Below are 25,913 nucleotides of genomic sequence, written 5' to 3'. Positions count from 1 at the left end.
TTCACCGTCATCTCCCCATTCCTCAACTTCAGGTCCTTTCCTCCCCTTTTTTAATAACCTATGGAGTCTAGTATATGCTGCTCACATACTCTGTTGTCGATGCATTAGTGACCACATTCTTAAAGAGAATAGACTTTCCCTCCCACAGAAACCATCAGCTATCTCTCCATAGCTCCTCAGCTATGGATGTGGCTTGTGAAGTCCTTCTTCAATCATACTAAAGTATAGACTAACATGAGTTCTTGACTAGAGTGGTCCTGTCCCTGGCGTGTCCAGAAGAAACACTCTCCTCCAACCTTGGGATTTTAATATTTCTTACCCTGCTTCCTTTATCCACTTTTCTTCAGTGCTTTCTCTGAGGCTTGATTTTTAGCTGAGGATAATGTTTAGGAATAAAACTGTCTCCGTCTTCAAAAAAATTAAAGGGAAGATTTTTTTTGTTTGGTTTGAATTTTTTTAGAATTGACTTTAGATTTAAGATATGTAGTGTCCTGATGTTTTAGGTATGCTTTAACAGTGTCACAGTGTTATCAAATTTAATTCCTTGCCAATAAACAGAACTGTAAAAGCCTTTCCTTGTCTTGTCATTTCCTTTTCCGAGCATGCTGGTGCATCTCACACAACTGTTTTGCTACTCATAACATTTAATATTTTAACTGAGTCATATCTTATTTATTTTCTAGCTAATCCAAGGCTGTGCTTGGTGGTGTGGAACAATTATTTTGAAATTTCTGACATCTAAAATCTGTGGTGTTTCAGACCATGTAAGTACATTCTGCTTAATAGTAAATAAAAGTTCTAACAATACATAACTGGGTTAGAACTTGGAGCAGCCTATTCATATCTCTTCATTGTACAGGGACTCCTATTTGTCCAGGTGCCAGGCACATAATCTGCAGAGCTGATCATAATATTCTGCAAATCCACAAGGAATAGTGAATACCCAGGGAAAATGTCTCAGTGGATGCCAGCATAGTCTTCCAGACACAAAATTAGGAATTTCTTTAGTAGTAACTTGTAATATTTCAGCTAAAGATAAACATGTGCTTAATGATAATTTTCCCATTACTGAAAATGTTAACATATGACCAGTATATACTTACCTATGTAATATGGAACTTTTTTCAATATAGTTTTGCTAATAAGTATTAGAGGCTAAATTTATGTTTTGGTACATTCTTATTGTGTAAAAACATGTTAACAGCTCTTTGTCTTTTAATCTGTTAGAAAGTTTAAGTGGATTCCTTATCTCTAATTTGGTAGTTATTTGTTTAAAGCAAATATTTTAAAGAAAATCCCTTTTCAAGAGCTAACCCCAACTTGCTAACTAGTTTAAGGAAAGGAAAACCATGCATGCATGTACACCATTTCTAACACTTCCTATTAAGAAATAAGCATAGCATACATGAATGTAACAAAAGAAAGAGTAGGCAGAAAGTTTCCTTATCTGTGCAGTGTGGGCTTACCCTGTAAAGAATCACATTACCCTTTGCAACCAATTTTAATATTGCTTCTGTAAAAAGCAAAGGAGGTGGGAATGGCCAACAGAATGGTACACACTCACATAAAAGAACTTCTACATGTACAACTCCATTTCCTACTTACTGAGATGGCAACCATGACCGGGGGGGGGGGGGGGGGGGTCTGGCCAGCGGAGCCCACACATTCGTGGGTGGTCTCAAACTGGAGATTATTGAGAACCTGTGGAAATAAATCGGTGGGAGAGAAAAAGAGACAACACCAAGAAAACTTTATCAAGGTGTATCTTTTCTTGGGAAAACTGGGTATATATAGCAAAAGGCAGAATCAAAACCAAAGCAATCCAGTTTTTTAACATAGACATGACAGCAGGCATAGAAGCACAACAGTCTGTATATATACAACAAAACTTCAAACGGAGTTCTGGCAGAAGCAGGCTGAGTTTCAGTTCTTTTGATCTTCCAAGCTGCATTGTCAGTGTTCCGCACCACAGGTGGCTTCAGCTCCGGGCCTGTCAGGAATGCTTTCAGTTTCCGAATCGCTTCCAAGCAGAGAGGATGGAACCCACAGTTCATCCCTTATTAATTTAAAAGCAAGAAGCAGGATCAAGGCAATTTTAGCTCGGCAGGTATACTGCATTTAGCTAGGGATCTGATATTTTCACTGACTCCATCATCCCAGACTCAATGAGCAAAGCACACCGGGCTATAACGTGTCTTTAGCAGAGACACAGCCACTAGGTATACGCCTCCGTCTGGGTAGACTTCACCATCAGTGAGACAAGCTCCCAGCACATCATCTTTCCATATAGCAATGCCAAGATATGCCTTTAAAACCTGCAAAGTCCTTGGTTGGTGGTTGAGACCCTGGGAATACATGTAAATAAAGAAAATATCAAAAAAAATGCTAAGGAATAAAATATTTGATATGTTGGGAAAAAAAAAACCTGCAAAGTCCGGGAGCTGCCACGATTCTTGGAAAGCAGTTGACAAAATTCTGACAGCCTGACACTGGAGCGGAGAGGCAGGGCTGGGAACAGGCCTTTGTTGAGTTGCAAATCTTCTGCTAGGGCTCTGGAGTTGGTGGCCTAGCAACAGGTCTCAAGATAATGCAAATTAGTCCTTTGCCGACTCTGGTGTTCGCATTAACCTTTGAAATGCTGGTATTTCGGTGGTGTGCCAGAGACTTTGGGATGTCGCCTGCTCTCAGAATGTAAACATTGAAATGATAGCGAAACTTGCTCCAGGTGAGCCATAGTTTACTTTCTTCTGCTTTATCAGGAGTAAGCAGATTTTCTAATCAAACAGGAAAAACACGTTCAAAACTGGCAGGAAAAAGCCTGTCAGCTTTAGAACAAAAGAAAATGAAAGAAAAAAGGAAGAAAAAAAAAACTTTCTGAGCTTTCCTGCTAGGACAGCAGCTGCTCTGAATCAATCTGGCATACCAAGCTCTCTGGGAGCCACTGCTTCTCTTCCTCTTTTTGGGAAAAAATGCATACTGAGCCTCTGTCCCAAACCAACACAGGGTCTGTGCCATGCCATGCATTGTTGAGTGGGCCTCTCTAATGCACCATAGCATGAGAATTAATAGATTCAGGATGCCAATGTCGGTCTGCCACAGATCGACCTTTAACATCGGTCTGCAGAAAGTTCAAAATAAAAAGAACAAAGGCAAGATGCGCCTTTGGAGACCTCGGCGGGAAAGAGATTCCCCCCACCCACCCCCCGGGTCTTGAAAAGCCAACTTTTAATAGTGCGATGGGCTCGTTCAACAATACCCTGTCCCATAGGGTTATATGGCATGCCAGTTTTATGAAGAATGTCAAAGTCTTTGCAAAAAGAACTAAAATTTTTACCAGTGTAAGAAGGACCATTGTTCGTTTTGAATGTTTTGGGCAAACCCATAACACTGAATGTTTGTAAACAATGGTCAATGACATTTCTAGAGGCTTCTCCTGATTGCAGGGAAGCAAAAATAAATCCTGAACAAGTATCTATGCAGACATGTATACATTTAAGCTTTCCAAATTCTGCATAATGTGTTATATCCATTTGTCAGATACTATTAGGCATAAGCCCTGTTGGGTTTACCCCCAAATGGGGAACTGGGGATAAAGTAACACACTTAGAGCACTGTTTAACAATCATCCTCGTTTGTTCTCTGGAAATTTTATGTTTGAGCCTCAGAGTCTGGCTGGATAAATGGAAATTATCATGATCCCGTTTAGCTAAGGCCACAGGATCTGAAACTAAAATTTCTCCTATCAGGGTTCTGTCAATGAGGTCATTACCTCTGGCTAGTGGTCCTGGCAGGCCAGAATGAGCCCAAATATGACCAATATAGAATTGATTTTTACATGCAAGGATGATCTTTTGTAACTGAGCAAATATAATTCTTGCTTGAGTGTCCAGCTTAATATTTCCCACAGTTTCAAGCAGTGGTAAACAGTTAAAAATGTAGAAGCTGTCAGTATAGAGGTTAAATGCATCAGACATAGCTTCAAAGACTTTCAAAACTGCAGTTAGTTCAGCCAATTGATCTGAGAAACCAGGAGGTCTTATAACTACCTGTCGATTATTAATGAGATATCTAGCTCTTTCTTTAGACGTGCCATCAGTAAATACCACAAGGGCATTGTCTATTAGCTTCCAAGCTGTTACTTTGGAAAAATCACTTCATGCACATTGAAAAACTTTTTTAATTTGTCCTGGGGATAATGATTATCTACAGTTCCCTGAAATCCAATCTGAGCAAGCAACCATTCTGTGCTATGTGGTTTAGGCCAGGAGTCTTGCTCCAAAATAAAAGGTTGAATCTGGCTCCTTGCCAAAATAAGTCAGTAGTTGTTTTCTACCAAGCACAATGATTTGTGCAATAGCTTCATAATATGGCAAGATATTATGTTTAGGAGATACCCTAGAATGAATCCACATAATAGGTGCCTTTAGCCACAACAACGCCATAGGGGCATGACTAGTATTGAAAACTAATAAATGCAAAGGTAAAGAATAATCTATGTAAGTAATAAATTGATTCTCCATAGCCCTTTCTGCCTGCTGTAAAGCAGATATTCCTTCTTTAGTTAGGGATCTAGAATTCGGATCAGAATTACCTCTAAGAATATCAAATAAGGGCTTCAAGTCTCCTGTGGTAAGTTTTAGATAGGGACGAAACCAGTTAATATCACCTAATTTTTGAAAATCATTTAAAATTTTTAATTTGTCTCTACGTATAACTATTTTTTGAGGAATAACAGCTCGATCCGTAAGTGTAAAACCTAAATAATTATATGGATCTTGAGTCTGTACCTTTTCTGGGGCAATTTGTAACCCCCTCTCATTAAAAGCAATTTGTAAATCTTTATAGCATGAAAATACATCTTGGGGAATTTTCCCAGCAATTAAGACATCATCTGTATAATGGGTAATATACATCAGTGGCCATTTCTTCCTTATAGGTTCTATTACTTGTGCCACAAATTTCTGACATAACATAGGACTGTTTGCCATCCCTGGAGGAAGAACAATCCATTCATATCTTTTCATAGGTTTCTTAAAATTTACAGATGGAACACTGAAAGCAAATCTTTCACAATCTTCAGGGTGCAAAGGGATTGTAAACAAGCAATCTTTTAAATCCATAACTATTTTGTAAAATCCTTTTGGAATTGCCACAGGAGATGGCATTCCAGTCTGTAATGCTCCCATTACAACCATAGATTCATTAACCTTTCTTAAATCTTGCAACAATCTCCATTTACCTGATTCCTTCTTAATCACAAATACAGGCGTGTTCCATGGGGAATTTGATTCCCTCAGGTGGCCTGCTTCCAATTGCTCCTGCACTAGCAATGAAGCTGCTTCTAGTTTCTCTTGAGACAAAGACCACTGATCAACCCACACAGGAGTATTATTAATCTTGAGTGGCCATAACCATCCCCCAAAGGTGGAGGGGAAATCCATCTACTTTATTTTTTACAAGTGACTTTCCTATTTTCTCCCAGGATTTCTTATCTATCCTGCTCATGCCCTCTAACCAAGGGCAGAAAACTTCAACCAGTTCTGATAGTTCTCTTAATGCATATAATTTCACCCTTATCCCTTTAGTCTCAAGTAGCCTGCCCACGTTCTGGGAAGCCTTCTTTGAAATATCTGCACCCATGCTTCTTCTACCGCCGATAAATCCCCCTAGGTCCCTTAAGGTATCTGGCGAATACCTATTTTCCTGTCTAGAATTCCCGTAGTCTCACACGGATCCCTGGTCAGCACTAACCAAACTTTCTTACTGCGAAAATGACTACGATTTATTTAACCAGAGCTCTGTATCCTGTGGTGCGGTCCCTCAATTAATTTCTCCTGCGTCCAAGGTCCATGTGGGCGCCATATGTGGGGGTCCGGCCAGCGGAGCCCACACATTCTTGGGTGGTCTCAAACTTGAGATTATTGAGAACCTGTAAGAAAACTTTATCAAGGTGTATCTTTACTTGGGAAAACTGGGTATATATAGCAAAAGGCAGAATCGAAACCAAAACAATCCAGTTTTTTAACATAGACGGGATAGCAGGTATAGAAGCACAACAGTCTGTATGTACAACAAAACTTCAAACGGAGTTCTGGCAGAAGCAGGCTGAGTTTCAGAAGCAGGCTGAGTTTCAGTTCTTTTGATCTTCGGAGCTGCACACCGCAGGTGGCAGGTGGCCGGCTTCAGCTCCTGGCCTGTCTGGAATGCTTTCAGTTTCTGAATCACTTCCAAACAGAGGGGAAGGAACCCACAAAGGCCTCTTTGGTATATTTGTTGTTTCTGTTTCCTGGGATGTGAGGCACCAGTTTTCATTATTATCCTTAAAATTTTAATTTAGTAAAGTATATTTTTATTTAACTTTATTTAGACTATTTAGACATTACTTATCCATTTAGTTGGCTGGTAATTTTACTTCTCACAGTTTTTCATGTTCTTACTCAAACTCTACAAACCAAAAAGAAACATATACATCATCATAAGATGAAATAAAAAAATACAGTCCAATCATTTTTATGGTAAATTATCAGATTACAGATTCATAACTAATGGTGTGATAGTAGCCCAAATCACTTTCTCTAAATGAAAATTTAGTATTTTTTTATTGTTATTATTAGTTGCCAGGACTATTTTAAATTGAAAAACGTTAACTCTTATTGACCCAGTATTGGTCAATAAGAGGACTCTGAGTGAGTGGTGAACACTGATAGCCATCAAAGTTGGTAAAATGTTTTCTGTGTCTCTCAGAGAATTTGAGTCAAGGTTTCATATACCAAAGAACTCACAGTGGAACAATACTTGTCTCCTCAGTGGCAGAAAGCAAGGGTTCTTGAGTGGCTTTGGTAGGTAGTGTCACATAAGTCAAAATAGTATATATAGCCATGATTTCTATAAGGGAGATTTCACATGTTTAATGGATGAATGGATGTCTGAAAATGTTAAGAAGTACCAGACACAGGCAGTATGTGAGGCTTTGTGAAAACTGTAATACTTAGAAAACTTTATGACTTGCACTTCACTGAAAGGTGAACTAAAAGTGTCCCCCTCCACACGTATGTATTACAAAATTGAAAATGTCATGAATTCCACAGTAGTTTATTTCAGGCAAACACTGGCTTCAGCGTTACAATCTCTGATGATTTTTTCTGACTTCTTTCCACTTCTTATAATCTTTGTAGTTTTTAATAGTTCTTTGAGAATTTTAAGTTCCACACTGTGTCTTTCAACCATTCACCTCTTCACCTCAATTCCTCCCAGACACACTCTCCTTCCCTATCCACAGAAGTGTTTGTCCATGATTTTTAAACTCTTCAAGACCTGTTTATGCTGTCCAGTTACTCTTGGAGTCTTCCACTGGAGTTTGGTCAAATTTCTAAGGGCTACTGTCTTAGGGAAAATTCTTTCTACCTCTCCCAGAAGCTAACAGTTTGTAGTCACTCCGTGGCTCCGGGTGGGATTGTGTAACCAAGTCCTCAGTGCATGCTGGGATTCTGTTGGACTTGGTCTGTGCATGCACTCACAGCTGCCATGGATCCATAGATGCAGCTTCCCTGCAGTGTCTAGATGTTTGGTTGTAGTCATCAACTGCTCTGGCTATCACACATTGCATTGCCTTCCAAAATGATCCCTAAGCCTTGGGAGGGCTGAGTATCCTGTAGTCTTTTATTCCCCACCCCTTGGCCAGTTGTGGGTCTCTGTGCTAACACTATATACTGTACATAGAAGTATCTCAGTTGAGGGTTGAGAGATATATTGATGTGTGGGTATAACCATAAGCCATAAGGAGTTGGTTTAATACTATGTACATTTGGTATTAGGATCACACACCCCTCGGGTCTACGACTTTTCTAGCCACAGGTTCTTGGCTTGATGATGGTGCCACATCCAAGTTGCTTCTTTTGGGGATGTAGGTATGGGTTGCACCTAGTGGAGTGGTGCTTCAGTCCAAATAGAAAGTGGTTGTTTATTCCAATGGCATTCATGCCATTGTTTTCTGTTGCTTTTATAAAACCTTGACCAAAACAACCTGGGGGAAGAAAAAATTAATCTAGTTTACAGGTCCATGTTACATTTACAGTTCATCACTGAAAAAAAATGGGGCAAAAGCTCAGTAAAGAACCTGGAGGTGAGAACTGAAGAAGGGACCATGGAGGAACATTTCATACTGGTTTATGATCCATTGCTTGCTCATCTTGCTTTCTTATACAAACCAATATCTTAGTATTTGCACTACCCACAGTAGAGTGGACCCTTGATATCTATAATTGATTTTTAAGATGTACCATAGTCATGCCCACAGGCCAGTCTGACAGGCAATTTCTTAATTGTGGTTCTTTCTTCCCAAAAGACTCTAGTTTATGTCAACTAGACAAAAACTAACCGGCACATTTGATAGAAATATTTTCAGTAGTCTTTATAGCTAATTCATAATACACTCATCTCTGTGGATTTTTGATTCTGAGGCATGCCTACACTTCTTGTAGCCACACTGTAGACATTGGTACACTTGGACAATATCACTTATCTATCAATGGCTATACGATTTGTTTAATTTTCATTCAATTTGCCTTATTTTCTTCCAGATTCGCCTGAGTGACCTTATAGCAGCCAGGATCCTAAGGTATACAGATTTTGATACCTTAATATATACCTGTGCTCCTGAATTTGACTTCATGGAACATGCGGTAAGAATGTTTCTCTATTTTTCATTCTCTGCACACATACAATGATTTTGCGGTATGCTAGCTTTCCATTTAGTTTGAAACAAAACAGAATTTTTTGGAAACACACAACTTACTCTATTTTCCTATAGAGTTTGCTAACAATAGGGCATTTATTATCAATTTTACCTATAAAACCAATGCCTAGTAGCCTGAATCTAAAAACACTATGGATGATAATTAAACCAGTGAACTGAGAAAAAGTCTTGATTGAAGTCATCACTACTTTTGCAAACAATTCGCTTTCAGTAATCTAGGCCATTGAGATTCCAGTTAGAAAAGTTAAATTAAAATTCGTTTTTTTTTTTTAAAGTCGTAACAGGTTGGTAGCTGCCTAAAAAAGGCAAACGACTAGTGAATCTTTGTAAACAAATAGACCTTGTTTTAAGTTATAGAATGGCAGGCCAGTCACCTTTTAAAAAAGCTCACACTAAGAGCCTTTAAAGCATTGACTTACTGGAGGATAATGGACTAAGAGGACAATAGCTATATAACATAATTATTTCATTTACATTGGAAATAACTAGACACATTGGCTCTTATGGGTCCTTAAAGCCCCAATGAAGTGTTCTTCCTCGATATGTGGCTTAGTTTTTCTTTTTAGACTGTAACAATGTTGTCTCTGGATCTGTCTTTGCCTAATACCCACAAATTCTAACTTAACATAATAATGACATTTTATTATATCTTTTCTTCTAAATCAGAAACTGTTATTGATAACAGATTATGTTAGGCAGTATATAGTAGGACTTCAGAGAGAAAAACAACTTGTTTCTTTTTTTAAATAAATTTATTATTTAATTGTTTTTTATAGTCCAGATTTATCCCCCTTGTGTTCAACCCTCCAACTGTTCCACATCCCACACTTCATTCTCCCTTCTCCAAGAGGATGTCCCCCACACTCCACCAGACCTCTCCACTCCCTGAGGCCCCAAGTCTCTTGAAGGTTAGGTGCATCTTCTCTGACTGAGTCCAGACCCGGCAGTCCTCTGCTCTATATGTGTTGGGGGACTCATATGGTGTGTGCTTCCAGGTTGGTGGCTCAGTATCCTGAGAGATCCCAGGAGTCCAGGATAGTTGGGACTGCTGGTCCTCCTATAGGATTACCCTTCTCCTCAGCTTCTCCCAGCTTTTCCCTGATTCAGCTACAAGGGTCACCAGCTTCTGTCCATTAACCAATGGTATAAATATCTGCATCTGACTCTTTCGGCTTGCTGGGCCTTTCAGGGAACAGTCATAATAGACCCCTGTTTGTAAGCACACCATAGCATCAGTAATAGTGTCAGGCCTTGGGATGTCCTGCTGCATTGGATCCCAATTTGGGCCTGTCACTGGACCTCCTTTTCCTCAGGCTTTTCTCCATTTTTGTCCCTGCAGTTCTTTCAGGCAGGAAGAATTCTGGATTAGAGATTTTTGACTATGAGATGGCAACTCCATCCCGCCATTTTATGCTTGGTCTTTCTACTGGACTCTACAAGTTCCCTCTGCCCACTGTAGAGAATTTCATCTAAGGTCCTTCCTTTTGAGATATTAGAGTCTCTCACCTCCCAGATCTCTGGTACATTCTGGAAGGTTCCCCCAACCTCCTAAATCTTGAAGTTTCTTGTTTCCATTCTTTCTGCTGGCCCTCAGGGCTTCAGTCCTTTTCCCCCTACCCAATACCAGATCATGTTCCCCTCTTCCTCCTCTGTCCCTTTTCCCTCTCAGGTCCCTCCCTCCCTCCCTTCCCACTTGTGATTGCTTTTTTCTCTCTTCCAAGTGGGACTGAGGTGTCCTCACTTGGGCCCTTCAGCTTGTTCAGCTTTTTGAGTTCTGTAGCCTGTATCTTGGGTATTCTGTACTTTTTGTTTTGGCTAATATCCACTTATTAGTGAGTACATACCACACATGTTCTTTTGGGTCTGAGTTACCTCACTCAGGATGATATTTTCTAGTTGCATTCATTTGCCTGCAAAACTCAGAATGCCCTTGTTCTTAATAGCTGAATAGTATTCTATTATGTAAATGAACCATTCTGTATCCATTCTTTTGTCATGGGACATCTGGGTTGTTTCCAGCTTCTAGCTATTATAAACAAGGCCACTAAGAACACAGTGGAACACATGCCCCTGTGGCATGGTGGGGCATCTTTTGGGTACATTCCCAAGAGTGGTTTTGCTGGGTCTTCAGGTAGGTCTATTTCCAATTTTCTGAGGAACCTCCAGAATGATTTCCAGAGTGGTTATATCAGTTTGCAATCCCACCAGCAATGGAGGAGTGTTCCTCTTTCTCCACATCTTTGCCAACATGTATATAGTCTTCTGAGGTTTTGATCTTACCATTCTGATTGGTATAAGGTGGAATCTTAGGGTTGTTTTGATTTGCATTTCTCTGCTCACTAAGGACTTTTGATCCACTTGTACTGGAGCTTTGTGCAAGGTGACAGATATGGATTTATTTTCATTTTTCTACATACATACTGCCAGTTAAAGCAGCACCATTTATTGAAGATAAGTAATTTCTTTCTTTTTTTCTATCATATATTTTTGGCTTCTTTGTCAAAGATCAAGTATCCCTAAGTGTTTGATTTTATTTCTGAGTCTTCATTTCGATGCCATTGATCAACATGTCTGTCTCTGTGCCAATACCATGCAGTTTTTAATCACTATTGCTCCGCAGTATAGCTTGAGGTCAGGGATGGTGATTTCACCAGAAATTCTTTTATTGTTAAGAATTGTTTTCACTTTTCTGGGTATTTTGCTTCTCCAGATGAATGTGAGAATTGCACTTTCCATGTCTTTGAAGAATTTTGTTGGGATTTTTTGATAAGTATTGCATTGAATCTGTAGATTGTTTTTGGTAAGATGGCCATTTTTTTTTCTATGTTAATCCTGAGTAGAGAATTCTTCAGTTTCCATGGGTAGTTTTCTATTGTTTTTGGTGTTATTGAAGACAAGCCTTAGGTATGGTGATCTGATAGGATATATGGGATTATTTCAATCTTCTTGTATCAGTTGAAGCCTGTTCTATGACCAATTATATGGTCAGTTTTGTAGGAGGTGATGATGCTCATCACAAGGTGATGATGAGAGGAAGGTGTATTCTTTTGTTTTGGGGTGAAATGTTCTGTAGATACCTGTTAAATCCATTTGTTTCATAACCTCCACTAGTTTCATCGTGTCTCTGTTTAGTTTCTGTTTCAATGACCTACCCATTAGTGAGAGTGGGTTGTTGAAGTCTCCTGCTATTACTGTGGTGTTCAATGTATGTTTTGAGCTTTAGCAAAGTTTCTTTTATGAGTGTTAGTGCCCTTGTATTTGGCATGTATATGCTCAGAATTGAGACTTTCTCTTGGTGGATTTTTCCTTTGATGAATATGAAGGGTCCTGTCTTATATTCCATGATATCTTTTGGTTGAAAGCCTATTTTATTGGATATTAGCATGGCAACTCCAGCTTGTTTCTTGGTACCATTTTCTTGGAAGACTTTTTTTCCAGCCTTTTACATCGAGGTAGTGACTGTCTTTGTTATTGAAATGTGTTTCTTGTATGCAGCAAAATGCTGGGTCCTGTTTGCTTTCCCAGTCTATTAGCTTATGTCTTTTTATAGAAGAGTTGATTCCATTAATATTGAGAGATATTAAAGGCAAACGATAGTTAATTCTTGTTATGTTTGTTCTTATAGGTGCCACTATGTGCCTGTGATTATCTCCTTTTGGCTTTTTTTTTTTTATGACATAATTAACATCTTATTTTTTTCTTTGGTGTAGGTACCCTCTTTGTGTTGGAGTTTTCCTTATAGAATCCTCTGTAGAGCTGGGTTGGTAGCTAGATATTGTTTGAATTTGGTTTTGCCCTAGAATATTTTGGTTTCTCCACCTATGTTTATTGATAGTTTTGCTGGGTATAGTAGCCTGGGCTGGCATTTGTGTTCTCTTAGAGTCTACATGACCTCTGACCAGGCTCTTCTGGCTTTTAGTGTCTCTGTTGAGTAGTTTGTTGTAATTCTAATAGGTTTGGCCCATTTTTCTTGCAGCTTTTAATATTCTTTCTTTGTTCTGGGTAGTTAGTGTTTTGATTAATATGTGATGAGAGGATTTTATTTTCTAGTCAAATATATTTGGTGTTCTATAGGCTTCTTGACATTTATGGCCATCTCTTCCTCTAGGTTGGGGAAGTTTTTGTCTATGATTTTGTTGAAGATGTTTTCAGTTCCTTTGAGCTGGGAGTCTTTACTCTCTTCTATTCCCATTAATCTTAGATTTGGTCTTTTCATTGTGCCCTGGATTTCCTGGATGTTTAGGGTTAGAGGTTTTTTATGTTTTGAATTTTCTTTGACAGTTGGATCAATATCTTCTAAAGTATCTTCTACACATGAGATTCTCTCTTCTATCTCTTGTATTCTTTTGGTGATGTTTACATCTGTAATTCCAGACCTCTTTTCTAGGTTTTCCATTTTAATGGTTTGTGTTTTATATTTTTATTGTTTCTACTTCCACTTTTAGGTTTTGGACCACTTTGTATAATAGCTTCACATATTTGATTGTATTTTCCTGTATTACTTTAGGGAATTTATTTGTTTCCTTTTTAAGGGCTTCTATCTGTTTACCTGTGTTTTCCTGTATTGCTTTCAGTGAGTTATTTATATCATCCTTAAAGGACTGTATTATCTATATGAAACAGGATCTTAGATCAGCTTCCTGATTTTCTGGAATGTTGGTATATCCAGGACTTGCTGTGGTAGCAGAACTGGGTTCTGATGATGCCCACGTATATTTGCTTTTGTTGCTTATGGTCTTGTGTGTGTCTCTCACCATCTGGTTATCCCTGGTGTTTGATGGTCTGGGTGTCTCTGTCTGGAGTCTGCCTCTTATGTCCCTGGGTTCCTTCAGGTATCCTGGTAGGCCTGTGATCCTGGCTGTAGCAGACTTGCTGTGGGGCCTTCAGATTGTGGGGTATTCAGTGAGACATGTATGCTGGTGGTCTGTTGTCCTGCTTCAGTGGCCATTCAGGGAGGCCTTCTGGAAGGCCTTCTGACTGTCTTTAGAGGGGCAGAGAAGCTGCTGATTTTTGCCCTGGCTACAACAGATTTTTGGAAGGCCTTCAGGCTGTTGTGTCTTCAGAGGAGCAGTCAAGCTGTTGCCCTGTGTATAGCTATTCTCCAGGGAAGCTTTGGGGGATCTGTTGTCCCGTGTGCAGCAGAACTCCAGGGAAGCTTTCAGACTCTTGGGTCAATTGCCTGCATGCTGTGGAGCCCCTGGGAGGTCTTCAGACTGTGGTTTTATTTGGCTAGTTGTCCTGTGTGCAGTGGCATTCCTGAGAAGCCTTCAGACTGTGTTGTCTTCAGGGGAGCAGAGAAGCTCACAATCTGCCCTGGCAGAAGGCCAAGAGTTGTTTCTTATATGTAAGATGGATCAATATAATTAGTAACATGGCAAGTGAGTTCAGATCAGGTGTGGTCTAAAGAATTGTCTACCCTGTGCTTTCTATACTCCCTCTAATTTCTGCAATTACTTTGGTAGACTTTTCTTCTTAGTAACAGTAATGAAAATAATAGAACTTTTCAGTAGAGAAAGTAAGACTGCAGCACTCAAAGCACACATGTAAAACATAGTGTTATTTATATATAGGTGAATATCACCCAAGACACAGAAAAATAAAGACAATCTAATCTAGACTTATAGATTTTGTGGCTATTTTTTGCCTTCTAATTTTAAATTAATCTTTAGGCTGAGATAAAAATAATTGATTTAATTATTTTATTTTTAATACATATAGGGTGTAATTTTTTTCTTATTCCTTGCCCCCACTGCTATTGGCCTCTTTCTCTGGAAAAACTCTAAACTCCTCTACTTGCATGCCATGTAAATTCCATTAGTTCTTCTCATTCCCCAACAAAATATGATTCTACCCTATCATAGTCCCCTTTCATGTTTCATAATTAACACACACAGAGAAACATTTACAGCTATATTTCATGAGAAAAATGATTTCCCAGTTCATCTGTTTTTTGCAAATGTCTTGATTTCATTTTTCTTTATTACTGAATAAAATTTCACTTTGTAGATGCACAATATTATTTTTATCCACTCATCTTTTGATGGAAACCTAGTTCTGTCCCCCTTCTTGGCTATTGTGAATAGTGGGGAAATAGACATGGATGTACTTGTCTTTCTGTGATAGCTTGGCTCAGGGCCCTTTGGCTATATACACAGATATGATGTACTGGTCTTTTGGTAGTTTCACTTGTAACTATTTGAGGGACTACCATGTTTGTTGTGGGAAATATTAAAAAAGTTAGAACTGTCCCATACTAATCCCAGCTACTCTCTACCCCAGTGGGCTGGCTGACCATGCACTGTTGGGCAATGCCCAGCCTGTTCTTATCTCATGTAGACTCTCTAACTCAGGCTCCAAAGTCTCTCCACCGAGCTTGCTAAGTTCCCACTGGTGGGCTGCTACCACACCAGTCCCATGCTTCAAATCCCCATGGCCTTTGTGGTGCATATTAGGCAAACCCACCCTTTGCTGCTGTACTTTTCTCTCTTGAACCCAGATGAGCCTCCACATGAAGGAAAACACCACACAAACATAGTTCAGAAATGACAACAACTCAGTCACTGGGTGCAAGAACTAAAATCCTAATCTTGTAAGCCTTATTAAATCTAAATCCTCTGGTGGTAAATCCTACCAGATACACCATGGAAACTGGGAGACACTAGTAATTACATCCTGTCCTCTTTCTATCCTTGTCCAAAAGGCCCTCTCTCTTCTTCTTCTTCTTCTCTTCCCCTATCCAACCTGGAAGTCCCTCCTCCTCGACCAGTGATTCGCTCCTTTATTCATTAGGGGATCAGGTGACAAGAAGTCACCTGAGTTAATGACTCACTCTTCATCCACAATCCCTCCCAGGAGAGCAGAATTAATATCAAAATACAGACAACACCAAGCCTATTCACAACACATGTTAGTTTCTATAGTGGCTGCTTTGATTTACATCCTACCAGTAGTGTATGAAGGTTTACTTTCCCAGTGCCCTTGCCAGCATTTTTTGTTGTTTTCTTGATGATAGCCATTATGACTGGAGTGAGGTTCCTGAAAATATGAATGTGAATCCCATTTCAAATATCTATTGTCATTTCCATTTCTTATTTTGGAGAAATATTATTCAGTTTACCAGTTCATTTATTGGTTGGATATTTTGGTACTTTTGAAGTCCTTCATTGAGTGTAGACATTAAATTGGTGCCTGACCTGACAATCATTTCCTTTGTCATATAGAAGCTTTTGGATTTTATATAACACTGTCTGTTACTTCTTGAGATTATTTCCTTTGCAAGTGAATCCTTTAAAGAAAGCCATTGCTTATGCCTATCTTGAAGTATGTGTCTGCATTTTTCTTTACAATTTCAAAGATTCAAGTGTAACATTTGGATCATGTGAGGGCTGAGGAGTTGTCTGGAAGGTAGGACCATCAGTGTAGGAAATAGATCTTTCTCTTTTTTTCTTATGTTATTTTTTATTCTTTTCTCATGTACTATATCCCAAACACAATTTCCCCACCCTTCACTCCCTCCAGTCTCTCCTTGCCACCTCCCTCTCCCTTATACCCACTCCTTTTCTGCCTTCCCTCATAAACGAGTAGGCCTCCCTGACCCATCTTGTTCCTCTGATCTTTCCCCTCCTCCACAGAACTCTCCAAGCTTCACCTAATATTTGGCTATGGTACTCTACATTTGCTTCCATCATATGCTGGACGAAGTCTTTCTGGTCTCTTGATAACTTTTCTGCCCCTCTCCTTACCAGGTAGCTGCAAGGTTGGAACATTGTTTTAATCTGTGTTTTCTTGCTGTGAAGAGATGCCCTGACTCTTATATTAAAAAGCATTGCATTGGGGCCTTGCTTATGGTTTCAAAGGTTTAGTTTATTGTCATCATGGTGGAAAGCATGGTGGCCTGCTGGCAGTCATGGTATTAGAAAGGTAGCTGAGAGTGTTACATCTGAATCAGTTGCCAGCAAAAAAAAGAGAGATACTGGGCCTGGCTTGAGCTCCTGAAACCTGAAAGCCCACCCCCAGTGACACACTTTTTCCAACAAACCTCCTAATCCTTTTAAGTAGTGCCATTCACTGTGACTAAGTATTCAAATATGTGAGCCTATGGGGGCATTATTTAAACTACTACATACATTAAAAATCTCCTCTACACTTTTCAGCTGGTTTTTACCACTTTTGTGAATTTCACAAGTTCCTCTCTACCTTTGAAATAGAACCTCTTATTTTTAAAACCAACCCCATAACCAGGTCACAAGGAAAGCACCTAGTCTGCTGTCTTTGTTGGATGGTTTTTATCACCACTTTAATAATTGCATTCATGCACTCAACTGTGGAATTGATATGCACACATATTTCTAAAGATAAGGAACTGTAATCTTTATCAAAAATCATTGTGATACTTAGTTTGACAGATTTTTACTGCTTCAATATAAAATTTTGTAATTAACCATTTTGAATTCGCTCTATTTCAGACTCCACTGAGATACACAAAAACATTATTGCTTCCACTTGTCGTAGTGATTACTTATCTTATCTTTAAAATGGTATGTAAAGATTTATCATTTTTGTGCATTCACTATGAGGACTATAATAGATTAATGCAAGTTACTCAAATTCCATCTTTCCTTTTAAGATGCATTCTTTGTATTTATCTAAATCATTTTATTGATGTCTCCACCTGGTACTGTACTTTTTAAAAATACATTATTAAAGATATTTTGTTCTATTCTTTCTAAGGCAATTTTTACCCATCAGTGACTATGTAACTACATTTACTTAGATGTGGGGTATAACAGACAAGCAAACCATGGTGACTCTTGTATAGCCCCTACTGTGAAACGCTGCACAAGTATGTGAAGAGAAAATGTGATGTCACATGTCATTAGTGAAAACTGTAAACACAGTCAAAGACATTGTCAGCTATTTCAAGTAGCTGTGCACAGGATAAATTTATACAGCCAGTAAAAACAATCATAACCTACACAGACACTATTTTTATAACAGAATACATTATCTGTTTAAAAAATCCTATCTTTAAAACTTCACTTGCATATTTTCATGGTGCTTCATGGCTTAAGACTTTAATAACAGAAATCCTTGAGGTACTTTTAACAGCTTTGAGCCATCTTTATTTATATTATTAGTTATACCCAAAGTCAACATATGTTTATTTTATACTGTTTGGTAGATGGTGATACAATGATTCCTCACCAACAATTCCATTTGTAATCCAGTTGAAATAATTTTCTGTACTTAGAGTTAAAACTTTTTTGTACTCTCCATTCAGTTCCTAAGCCCCATTCTTTGTCCCCGTGTTTTTGCAAAGAATATGACTAGTCTGTGAATAATGAAGGTAGGCACCACTCTCCAAGTCTGCATTCTCCAAGTTTACACCTGACCTGGTTTTGTCCCATTGGAAGCACTCAGGACAAGGAGAACAGGAATGGGTTGGATAAGAGCAAAAGCTATTGTCTTCTTGTGCTCTGATTCACCCAAGCTCAAAGTTAAGATATTTTACAGAGCCTATTTCTACTGCATCAAAGTATGGCATTTTTGCCAGGCTCAACATAAGTTTAGGGGGTAAAGCATAAAGTAAGTGTAGAATGTAGAGCCATCTAGCATAGTGAAGGATAATTTGATGTACTATTTTTTAAATTAAACACAGACACTAACAAATATTTTATTAGCATTCAAACACTGTACTGCCAAAACTGAACTCGTAAATGTGTAAAGAAACACACATGTATACACATACACATACACACACACCTGTTGCCACTAAAGTTCAATTTGTTTCTTCCTTGTCAACTCTTCAGGCTTGTTTTGCCCTGTATGGCTTATTTTTTACTTTATGAATATAGCTGATGTTTATTTAGATTTTTATTTAAATAAAATAACCCCATAGAAACAGGATGATACATATCTGTAATCTCAGGATGGGGAAGGTGAGGGAGGCACAAGGATCACCAGCCAGCGTAGGCTAGAGAGATATTTATTTCTAAAGATACAAAACAAAGGAACAAAGGAAACAGAGGCAAAGAACCTACTTGTAGGTTAGGGTGGTTTGGGTGGCTTACTGCAGCAGGAGTGTTGGTGTGACATAGAAAGTCATAGAGAAGTCTTATTGATTGATTCTGTTCACAGATTGTTCGGGATATCATGTGTGTCTTATATACAAACACTTATGCAAGGTAATTATTTCACAGTTGTTTTAAAAGTCATACCATGTTTATTATTAAATAACATTAAAATATTAAAAATTATTCAAATTACTATCTATTTACCTCAACATTATAATTAATAAAGAAGATAAGAAAGAAATATATTTTTCTTTCAAGAATGTTGCTTTTTGAATTTTTCTTTATATTAAAAATTGCTTTATATTTATATTTGTAAATATCAATAATATATTCATAATAGATATTTATATTTGTGAAATAGCTCATATTTTAAACTCACTCTATTTTAATAAATCACCAGAGCTTCAAGCTCATAAACAGAAATAACCTAAGTTTTACCTGAGCCATCCTTACTTTTAATTTTCAGAAAAGAGATGATTATTATATTTCAAAATATTTATTAAATTTTTTACAAAATTTATTTTTGAAAATATTTTTCTACATCATTTTTAGATGTTTCAGTAAAATTGTTAAAGTCAAGACATGGACTAAGGCCAGTGAAATGATGTAATATTACACATGTCCTAAGGCTAGGCCTTACTTAGGAAATAATCATTGAGAAAACTACTTTCTGAAGAAATCTTATTTCAAACTATTTTATATTAGTAGTTATATACTTTAATTTTACTTAATGTCTTTTATGTTTTGGACAGCTTATATTTTTACAAAAATTGTTCTGATAGTGCTGTGTCTTCTCTAGCCTTTATATTCTCTATGCTAGTATTTTTTTTTATGAACAAATTTTATGGTTTCCAGAGAAGTTAATATAAGACTTGAGTGCATTGTTGAAATCATTTTTAAAACAAGGTGCTAGTAAGCATACTGTTTTCTTTGTGCCAGATAGGAGCTGGAGATATATGTCTTGACATTCTAAACAAGTGTCCTTGATAATTTCTTCTAAATGAAATGTATAAGGGGCATGGTACATTTCACTGAATGAAATATAACTAATAGAGATTTTCAAAGTATTGTCAGATACTTTGCAAAGTTTTCTTATATTGAACCATTCCTGCACCCCTGGGATAAAGCCTACTTGATCACATTGAATGATTGTTTTGATGTGTTCTTGGATTCAGTTTGCCAGAATTCTATCATGTATTTTTGCATTGGTATTCATAAGAGAAAATGGTCTGATGTTCTCTTTGTTGGGCCTTTGTGTGATTTAGGTATAATTGTATTTGTGGCATCAGAGAACAAATTAGGTAGTGTTCCTTTTGCTTCTTCCCACTGCACAGGAGCTTGGCACTCATATACAGCATAGTTTGAAATTCTTTGGATTTTAAGGAGTGACAAAGCACACGTCATTTTTCAAACAAGATATCCTTTTTCCAGGAGGCAAGGTGGGATGGTGAAACTGGGAGGGAGGAGAACTTTTCCTGACCTAGGAAGTAACTTTATAGTGTTATCAGGAATTAGTGTGTCTTAAGGCCAGTTATTCCTGCCTATGACCCTTGATTATTTTCCCAAGGATGTTTTCTTTCACCTTTTTTTCCAAGGACAGAGCCTGCTGCACCTAGGAAGTGCTTAGCCTTTTGTCAGTGAGAGTGCCAGCCTCAGAGGAGGAAAGGGAGGCTACCATTTGTCTATTTTAAAGCAGGCATTTGTGTCTCCTGGGGAGGGCATTAAGGGGGTCTTTATGGAAATTTAGATAGCCATATTCCGATATTCTGGTGCCAGACTGAGTCTTCTTGAGGAAGGGAAAGGAAGCCTTGTGGTTTCTGCAAAAGGGAGCTGGGAGTGGTTGGTTGATTTCAGCCCCGGGTTTGACTATTTCCTGCTGTCTAGTCCTCTTGGGTACTAGTGCATGCTCTCTCCAGTTTCTTTTTGGAGGCACCTAGAGCTATGAGTTTTCGTCTTAGCATTGCTTTCATTGTGTCCCATAAGTTTGAGTATGTTGTGCCTTCATTTTCATTAAATTTCAGAAAATCTTTAATTTCTTTATTCTTTCCTGACCAAGTTATCATTGAGTTGAGAGTTGTTCAGCTTCCATGTGTATGTGAGCTTTCTGTTGTTTTTGTTGTTATTGGAGACCAGCCTTTGTCTGTGGTGATCTGATATGATGTATGGGATTATTTTAGTCTTGTATCTGTTGAGGCCTATTTTGTGACTGATTATATCGTCAATTTTTGAGGAGGTACCATAAGGTGATGAGAAGGTGTGTGTGTGTGTGTGTGTTTATGTATATATATGTATATATATGATGAAATTTTCTATAGAAAAACTATTTGGTCCATAACTTCTGCTAGTTTCACTGTCTCTGTTTAGTTTGTGTTTCCACGATCTATTCATTGCTGAGAGTGGGGTGTTGAAATCTCCCACTATTATTGTGTGAGGTTAAATGTGTGCTTTGAGCTTTAGTAAGGTTTCTTTTATGAATGTGGGTGCCCTTGCATTTGGAGCATAGATGTTCAGAATTGAGAGTTTATCTTGGTAGACTTTTTCCTTTGATGTATCTTTATCATTATTGAAAACTTTTTTGTTGAAAGCTGATTTTATTCAGTGTTAGAATGGCTACTCCAGCTTGTTTCTTGGGACCATTTGCTTGGAAAATTATTTTTTTCCAGCCTTTTACTCTGAGGTAATTTCTGTGTTTGGTACCTACGTGTTTCCTGTATGCTGCAAAATGCTGGGTCCTGTTTTCATACACAGTCCGATAGTCTATGTCTTTTTATTGGGGAATTGAGTCCATTGATGTTAAGAGACATTAAGGACCAGTTATTGTTGCTTCCTGTTATTTTTGTTTTTAGAAGTGGGATTATGTTTGTTTGGCTATCTTCTTTTGAGTTTGTTGAAAGAAGATTACTTTCTTGCTTTTTCTAGGATATACTTTCTCTCCTTGTGTTGGGGTTCTCTATTTATTATCCTTTGTAGGGCTGGATTGTGGAAAGATATTGTGTAAATTTGGTTTTGCTATAGAGTATCTTGTTTAGTCCATCTACAGTAATTGAAAATTTTGCAGCATATAGTAGCCTGGGCTGGCATTTGTATTCTCTTAGTGTCTGTATGACATCTGCCCAGGATCTTCTGACTTTTAGAGTCTCTGTTGAAAAGTCTGGTATGATTCTGGTAAGTCTGCCTTTATATGTTACTTGACCTTTTTCTCTTACTGTTCTTAATATTCTTGTTTGTTTGTTTGTTTGTTTAGTACATTTGGTGTTTTGATTATTATGTGATGGGAGGAATTTATTTCTGGTCCAGTCTATGTGGAGTTCTGTAGGCTTCTTGTATGTTCATGAGCATCTCTTTCTTTTCTTTTTTTTTTTAATTAATTAATTAATTAATTTATTTGTTAGATATTATCTTTTTTTACGTGTCATATGATATCTCCTTTCCCAGTTTCCCCTCCAGAAAAATAAAATAAAATAAAATAAAACAAAAACAACAAGAAAAAAACCTTGTTCCCTCCCCCCTACCCCTGTTCATAAACTCACCCTCTCCCGCTTCTTGACCCTGGCATTTCCCTACACTGTGGCATAGGACCTTCACAGGGTCATGGGCTTATCCTCCCATTGATGACCGACTTGGCCATCCTTTGCTACATATGCTGCTGGAGCCATTAGTCCCACCATAGGTACTCTTCCGTTGGTGGTTTAGCCCCTGGGAGCTCTGAGGGTACTACTTAGTTCATATTGTTGTTTCTCCTATGGGGCTGCAAACCCTTCAGCTCCTTGGGTCCTTTTTCTAGCTCCTTCATTGGGGACCCTGTACTCAGTTCAATGGATGGCTGTGAGCCTCTACTTCTGTACTAGTCAGGTACTATCTGAGCCTCTAGAAGACAGATATATCAGGATCCTGTCAGCCAGCACTTGCTGGCATCCACAATAGTGTCTGGGTTTGATGACTGAATATGGGAAGGATTTCCAGGTGGAGCAGTCTTTGGATTGTCCTTCCTTCAGTCTCTGCTCCATAGTTTGTCTCTGCAACTCCTTTCATGGCTATTTTGTTCCCCCTTTTAAGAAGGAACAAAGTATCTACACTTTGGTCTTCCTTCTTCTTGAGTTTCTTGTGGTTTGTGGATTGTACTTTGTGTGTTCCTATTTTCTGAGCTAATACCCACTGGGCATCTCTTTCTTTAGGTTAGGGAAGTTTTCTTCTATAATTTTGTTGAATATATTTACTGGACCTTTCAGTTTGGAGTCTATACTCTCTTCTATATCTATTATCCTTAGGTTGGGTCTTCTCACTTTGTCATACATTTCCTGAATGTTTTGGGTTAGTACCTTTTTGTATTTTGCACTTTCTTTTACTGTTGTGTCAATGTTTTCTATGAAGTCTTCTACACCTGAGATTCTCTCTTCTATCTCTTGGTTTTGGTTTGTGATGCTTGCATTTATGATTCTTGATCTCTTTCCTAGGTTTTCTATCTCTAGGACAGAATCCCTGAGTGATTTCTTTATTATTTCTACTTCCATTTTTAGATCCTGGATGGTTTTGTTCAATACCTTCACCTGTTTGGTTGTGTTTTCCTGTATTTTTTAAGGGATTTATGTGTTTCCTCTTTAAGGGCTTCTGCTTTTTACCTGTGCTCTCCTGTATTCCTTTAAGGAAGTTATTTACATCCTTCTTAAAGTCCTCTGTCATCATTTTGAAATGAAAAATCTGATTTTAAATCAGAATTTTGCTCTTCAAGTGTATTGGGTTATCCATGTCTTGCTGTCATGGGAGAACTGGGTTCTGATAATGCCAAGAGGCATTGGTTTCTGTTTCTTAGGTTCTTGTGCTTGCCTCTTACCATTTGCTTATTTTTGGTGTTAGCTGGTCTTGCTGTCTCTGACTGGACCTTGTTCATCCTGTGAGCCTGTGAACCTGTGTTTTTAGGTGTGTCAGCACTCTCAGGAGACCAGCTCTCTCTGGGCGGTAATGGGGTGTGGAGAGCTGTGATCTTAGGTGTGTCATTACTCCTTGGAGACTAGCTCTCTTCTGGTGAGATTTGAATCTGGAAAGCTGTGGCACAGGGTTAGCTCCAGAGCACAGATGGAAACCAGAATTATCCTGTCCCTGGTTGCTCAGTGATTCCTGTGCCCTGTGGGCTTCTGACAGGTCCCTCTTGAGTCAGGTTTTGGAGCAATAATGGTGTTCTCACCTGTCCCTCTATTCCCATTATTCTTAGATTTGGTTCTTTCATAATGTTTCTGGATGTTTAGTGTCTGGAACATTTTAGATTTAACATTTTCTTTTGACTGATGTATCAATTTCTTCAATCATACCTTCGATGCCTGAGATTCTCTCTTCCATTCCTTGTATTCTGTAGTTTCTGTTCAAATTATCTATTTTTTCATTTCCAGAATTCCCACATTTTGTGTTTTCTTTCTTGCTTCTATTTTTTATTTTCAGGTCTTGAACAGTTTTATTCATTTCCTTCAATTGTTGGTTTGTTTTTCCTGCCTTTCTATAAGGTATTCATTTCATACAATTATTTCTGTTTTCCTAGATTTCTTTAAGGGATTTATTTATTTCTTCTTTAAGGGCTTCTATTATATTCATATAGGTATTTTTTAAAGATTTTTCTTCCTTAAGCTTCAGTTACATTGGAATATTGAGGACCTGCTGTAGTAGAATAGCTGGACTCTAGTGGAGACATGTTCTGGCTGCTTTTGATTATGTTTTTATGATGCCATTTAGGCATCTGTGTTTGGGGTGATTGTACATGTAGGTGCTAACTTCTGGGAGGTCAGGGGGTAGTCTGTGGGACCCACAGGAGGCATGGACGGGGTGGGGAGAGGCTGCAGCTGGCATCAGCCTAAAGGATTGGGTTTACTGCCAGAACAGAGAGAATAGAGAATGTCTGCAGGTATCCTGCCTGCTCTTGTGGCAGGTATGGCCTGTGGTTGAAAAGGCATATTCCTAATTTTATTTTTCTATATTAAACCATCCTAAAGACTGGATCCCACTGTCTTATGTTGTACAATAAGGTCAATGCACTGTTAGATTCTACTTGATTGTATTTTGTTTCGGATTTTTGCATCTATTAATACCGTCAATGAGGATGGGGCCTATGGTTCTCCTGTAGTGTCTTTGGTTGTGTTATCAAAGTAGTAGTGTTCTCCTGAGTCAGGCTTGGGGGGATATTCTTTAATGTTATTGAACTGTTTGGGGAGTATTGCCATTTTAAACATGTTTAGTAATTTCCTTGTGATCATCTTAATTGGCGCAGCACTAACCAAAATTTCTTTTTTCTTATAATCATATCTTTAAAATGCCTTCTATTTTCTTAATCTAGTTTAAGGTTCATTTTATCTTTTAAAAATAACTTTTAGTTTCTTTGTTTTAATTTCTATTAGATGTTTTATTTATATGTTTTAGTGTTTGTTATTTATTTTGCTAATTTGTATTATACATTGTTTGCTTGCGAATTGTCACATCCTGGTGTAGGTCAAATTGAGAAGTCAGTAGAGAGAAAGAAACTAGACAGGAGTGATCAACCTCAGGATTTCATAAAAATCCACTCTTGAGAACCAGCAACACTCCTGTGAGAACTAGTTTCCAAGTGTATGCTTCCAGTGAGCTGATGCTTGTTGCAGGAAATATTTAAAAAGTGGACTGGCCAACTCGCCAATCCTGCGAGTCTACATGGCTCCCTCCTGGCCATCTCTCAGACACTGCCCCCGCCCCCCGCCCCCTCGCCCCAGTTCCTTTTGCTTTCATGCAACACCCCGGGCACCCATGGTTAGCCAACTCAGCACCTAATTACCTAGTAAAATCAAGACTCTTAATGCTTAATTAGCCAATCAGATTTATGTATCAATAATAACACAATTTACAAAATGCCAATACAATAATTTCAGAGCCAATTGATAATGATAAAGCTTTATCCCAATTATTCTAACCTTTTGATAACACCACTTTGGCCTTTATTCTGGTTCTCTCTCTCCTTCTCAGACCTGTCTCCCTGTCTCAACTCCTCTATCTGCTTCCCTTCTCCCATCCAATCACAAGCCTCCCATTGCACTAATGTAATTGGATAGGGAAAATCCTACAACAGATGA

General features: G+C 38.3%; 1 protein-coding gene across 1 annotated transcript in view; it reads left to right on the top strand.

Annotated features, from left to right (window-relative positions):
• Window positions 1–25,913, top strand: part of Dpy19l2 (dpy-19 like 2) — a 91,107-nt gene that overhangs the window by 47,650 nt on the left and 17,544 nt on the right. Inside the window, exons 13-16 of the mRNA XM_031345780.1 lie at window positions 684–764; window positions 8,580–8,681; window positions 17,221–17,292; window positions 18,893–18,939. Of these exons, the coding sequence (XP_031201640.1) occupies window positions 684–764; window positions 8,580–8,681; window positions 17,221–17,292; window positions 18,893–18,939 (302 nt within the window). The remainder of the gene's footprint in view (window positions 1–683; window positions 765–8,579; window positions 8,682–17,220; window positions 17,293–18,892; window positions 18,940–25,913) is intronic.

This window comes from Mastomys coucha, unplaced genomic scaffold, assembly GCF_008632895.1.
Source record: "Mastomys coucha isolate ucsf_1 unplaced genomic scaffold, UCSF_Mcou_1 pScaffold23, whole genome shotgun sequence".
NCBI lineage: Eukaryota > Metazoa > Chordata > Mammalia > Rodentia > Muridae > Mastomys > Mastomys coucha.
The sequence above is the reverse complement of the archived record's forward strand: the minus strand, read 5'-3'. Positions and strand labels throughout refer to the sequence as shown.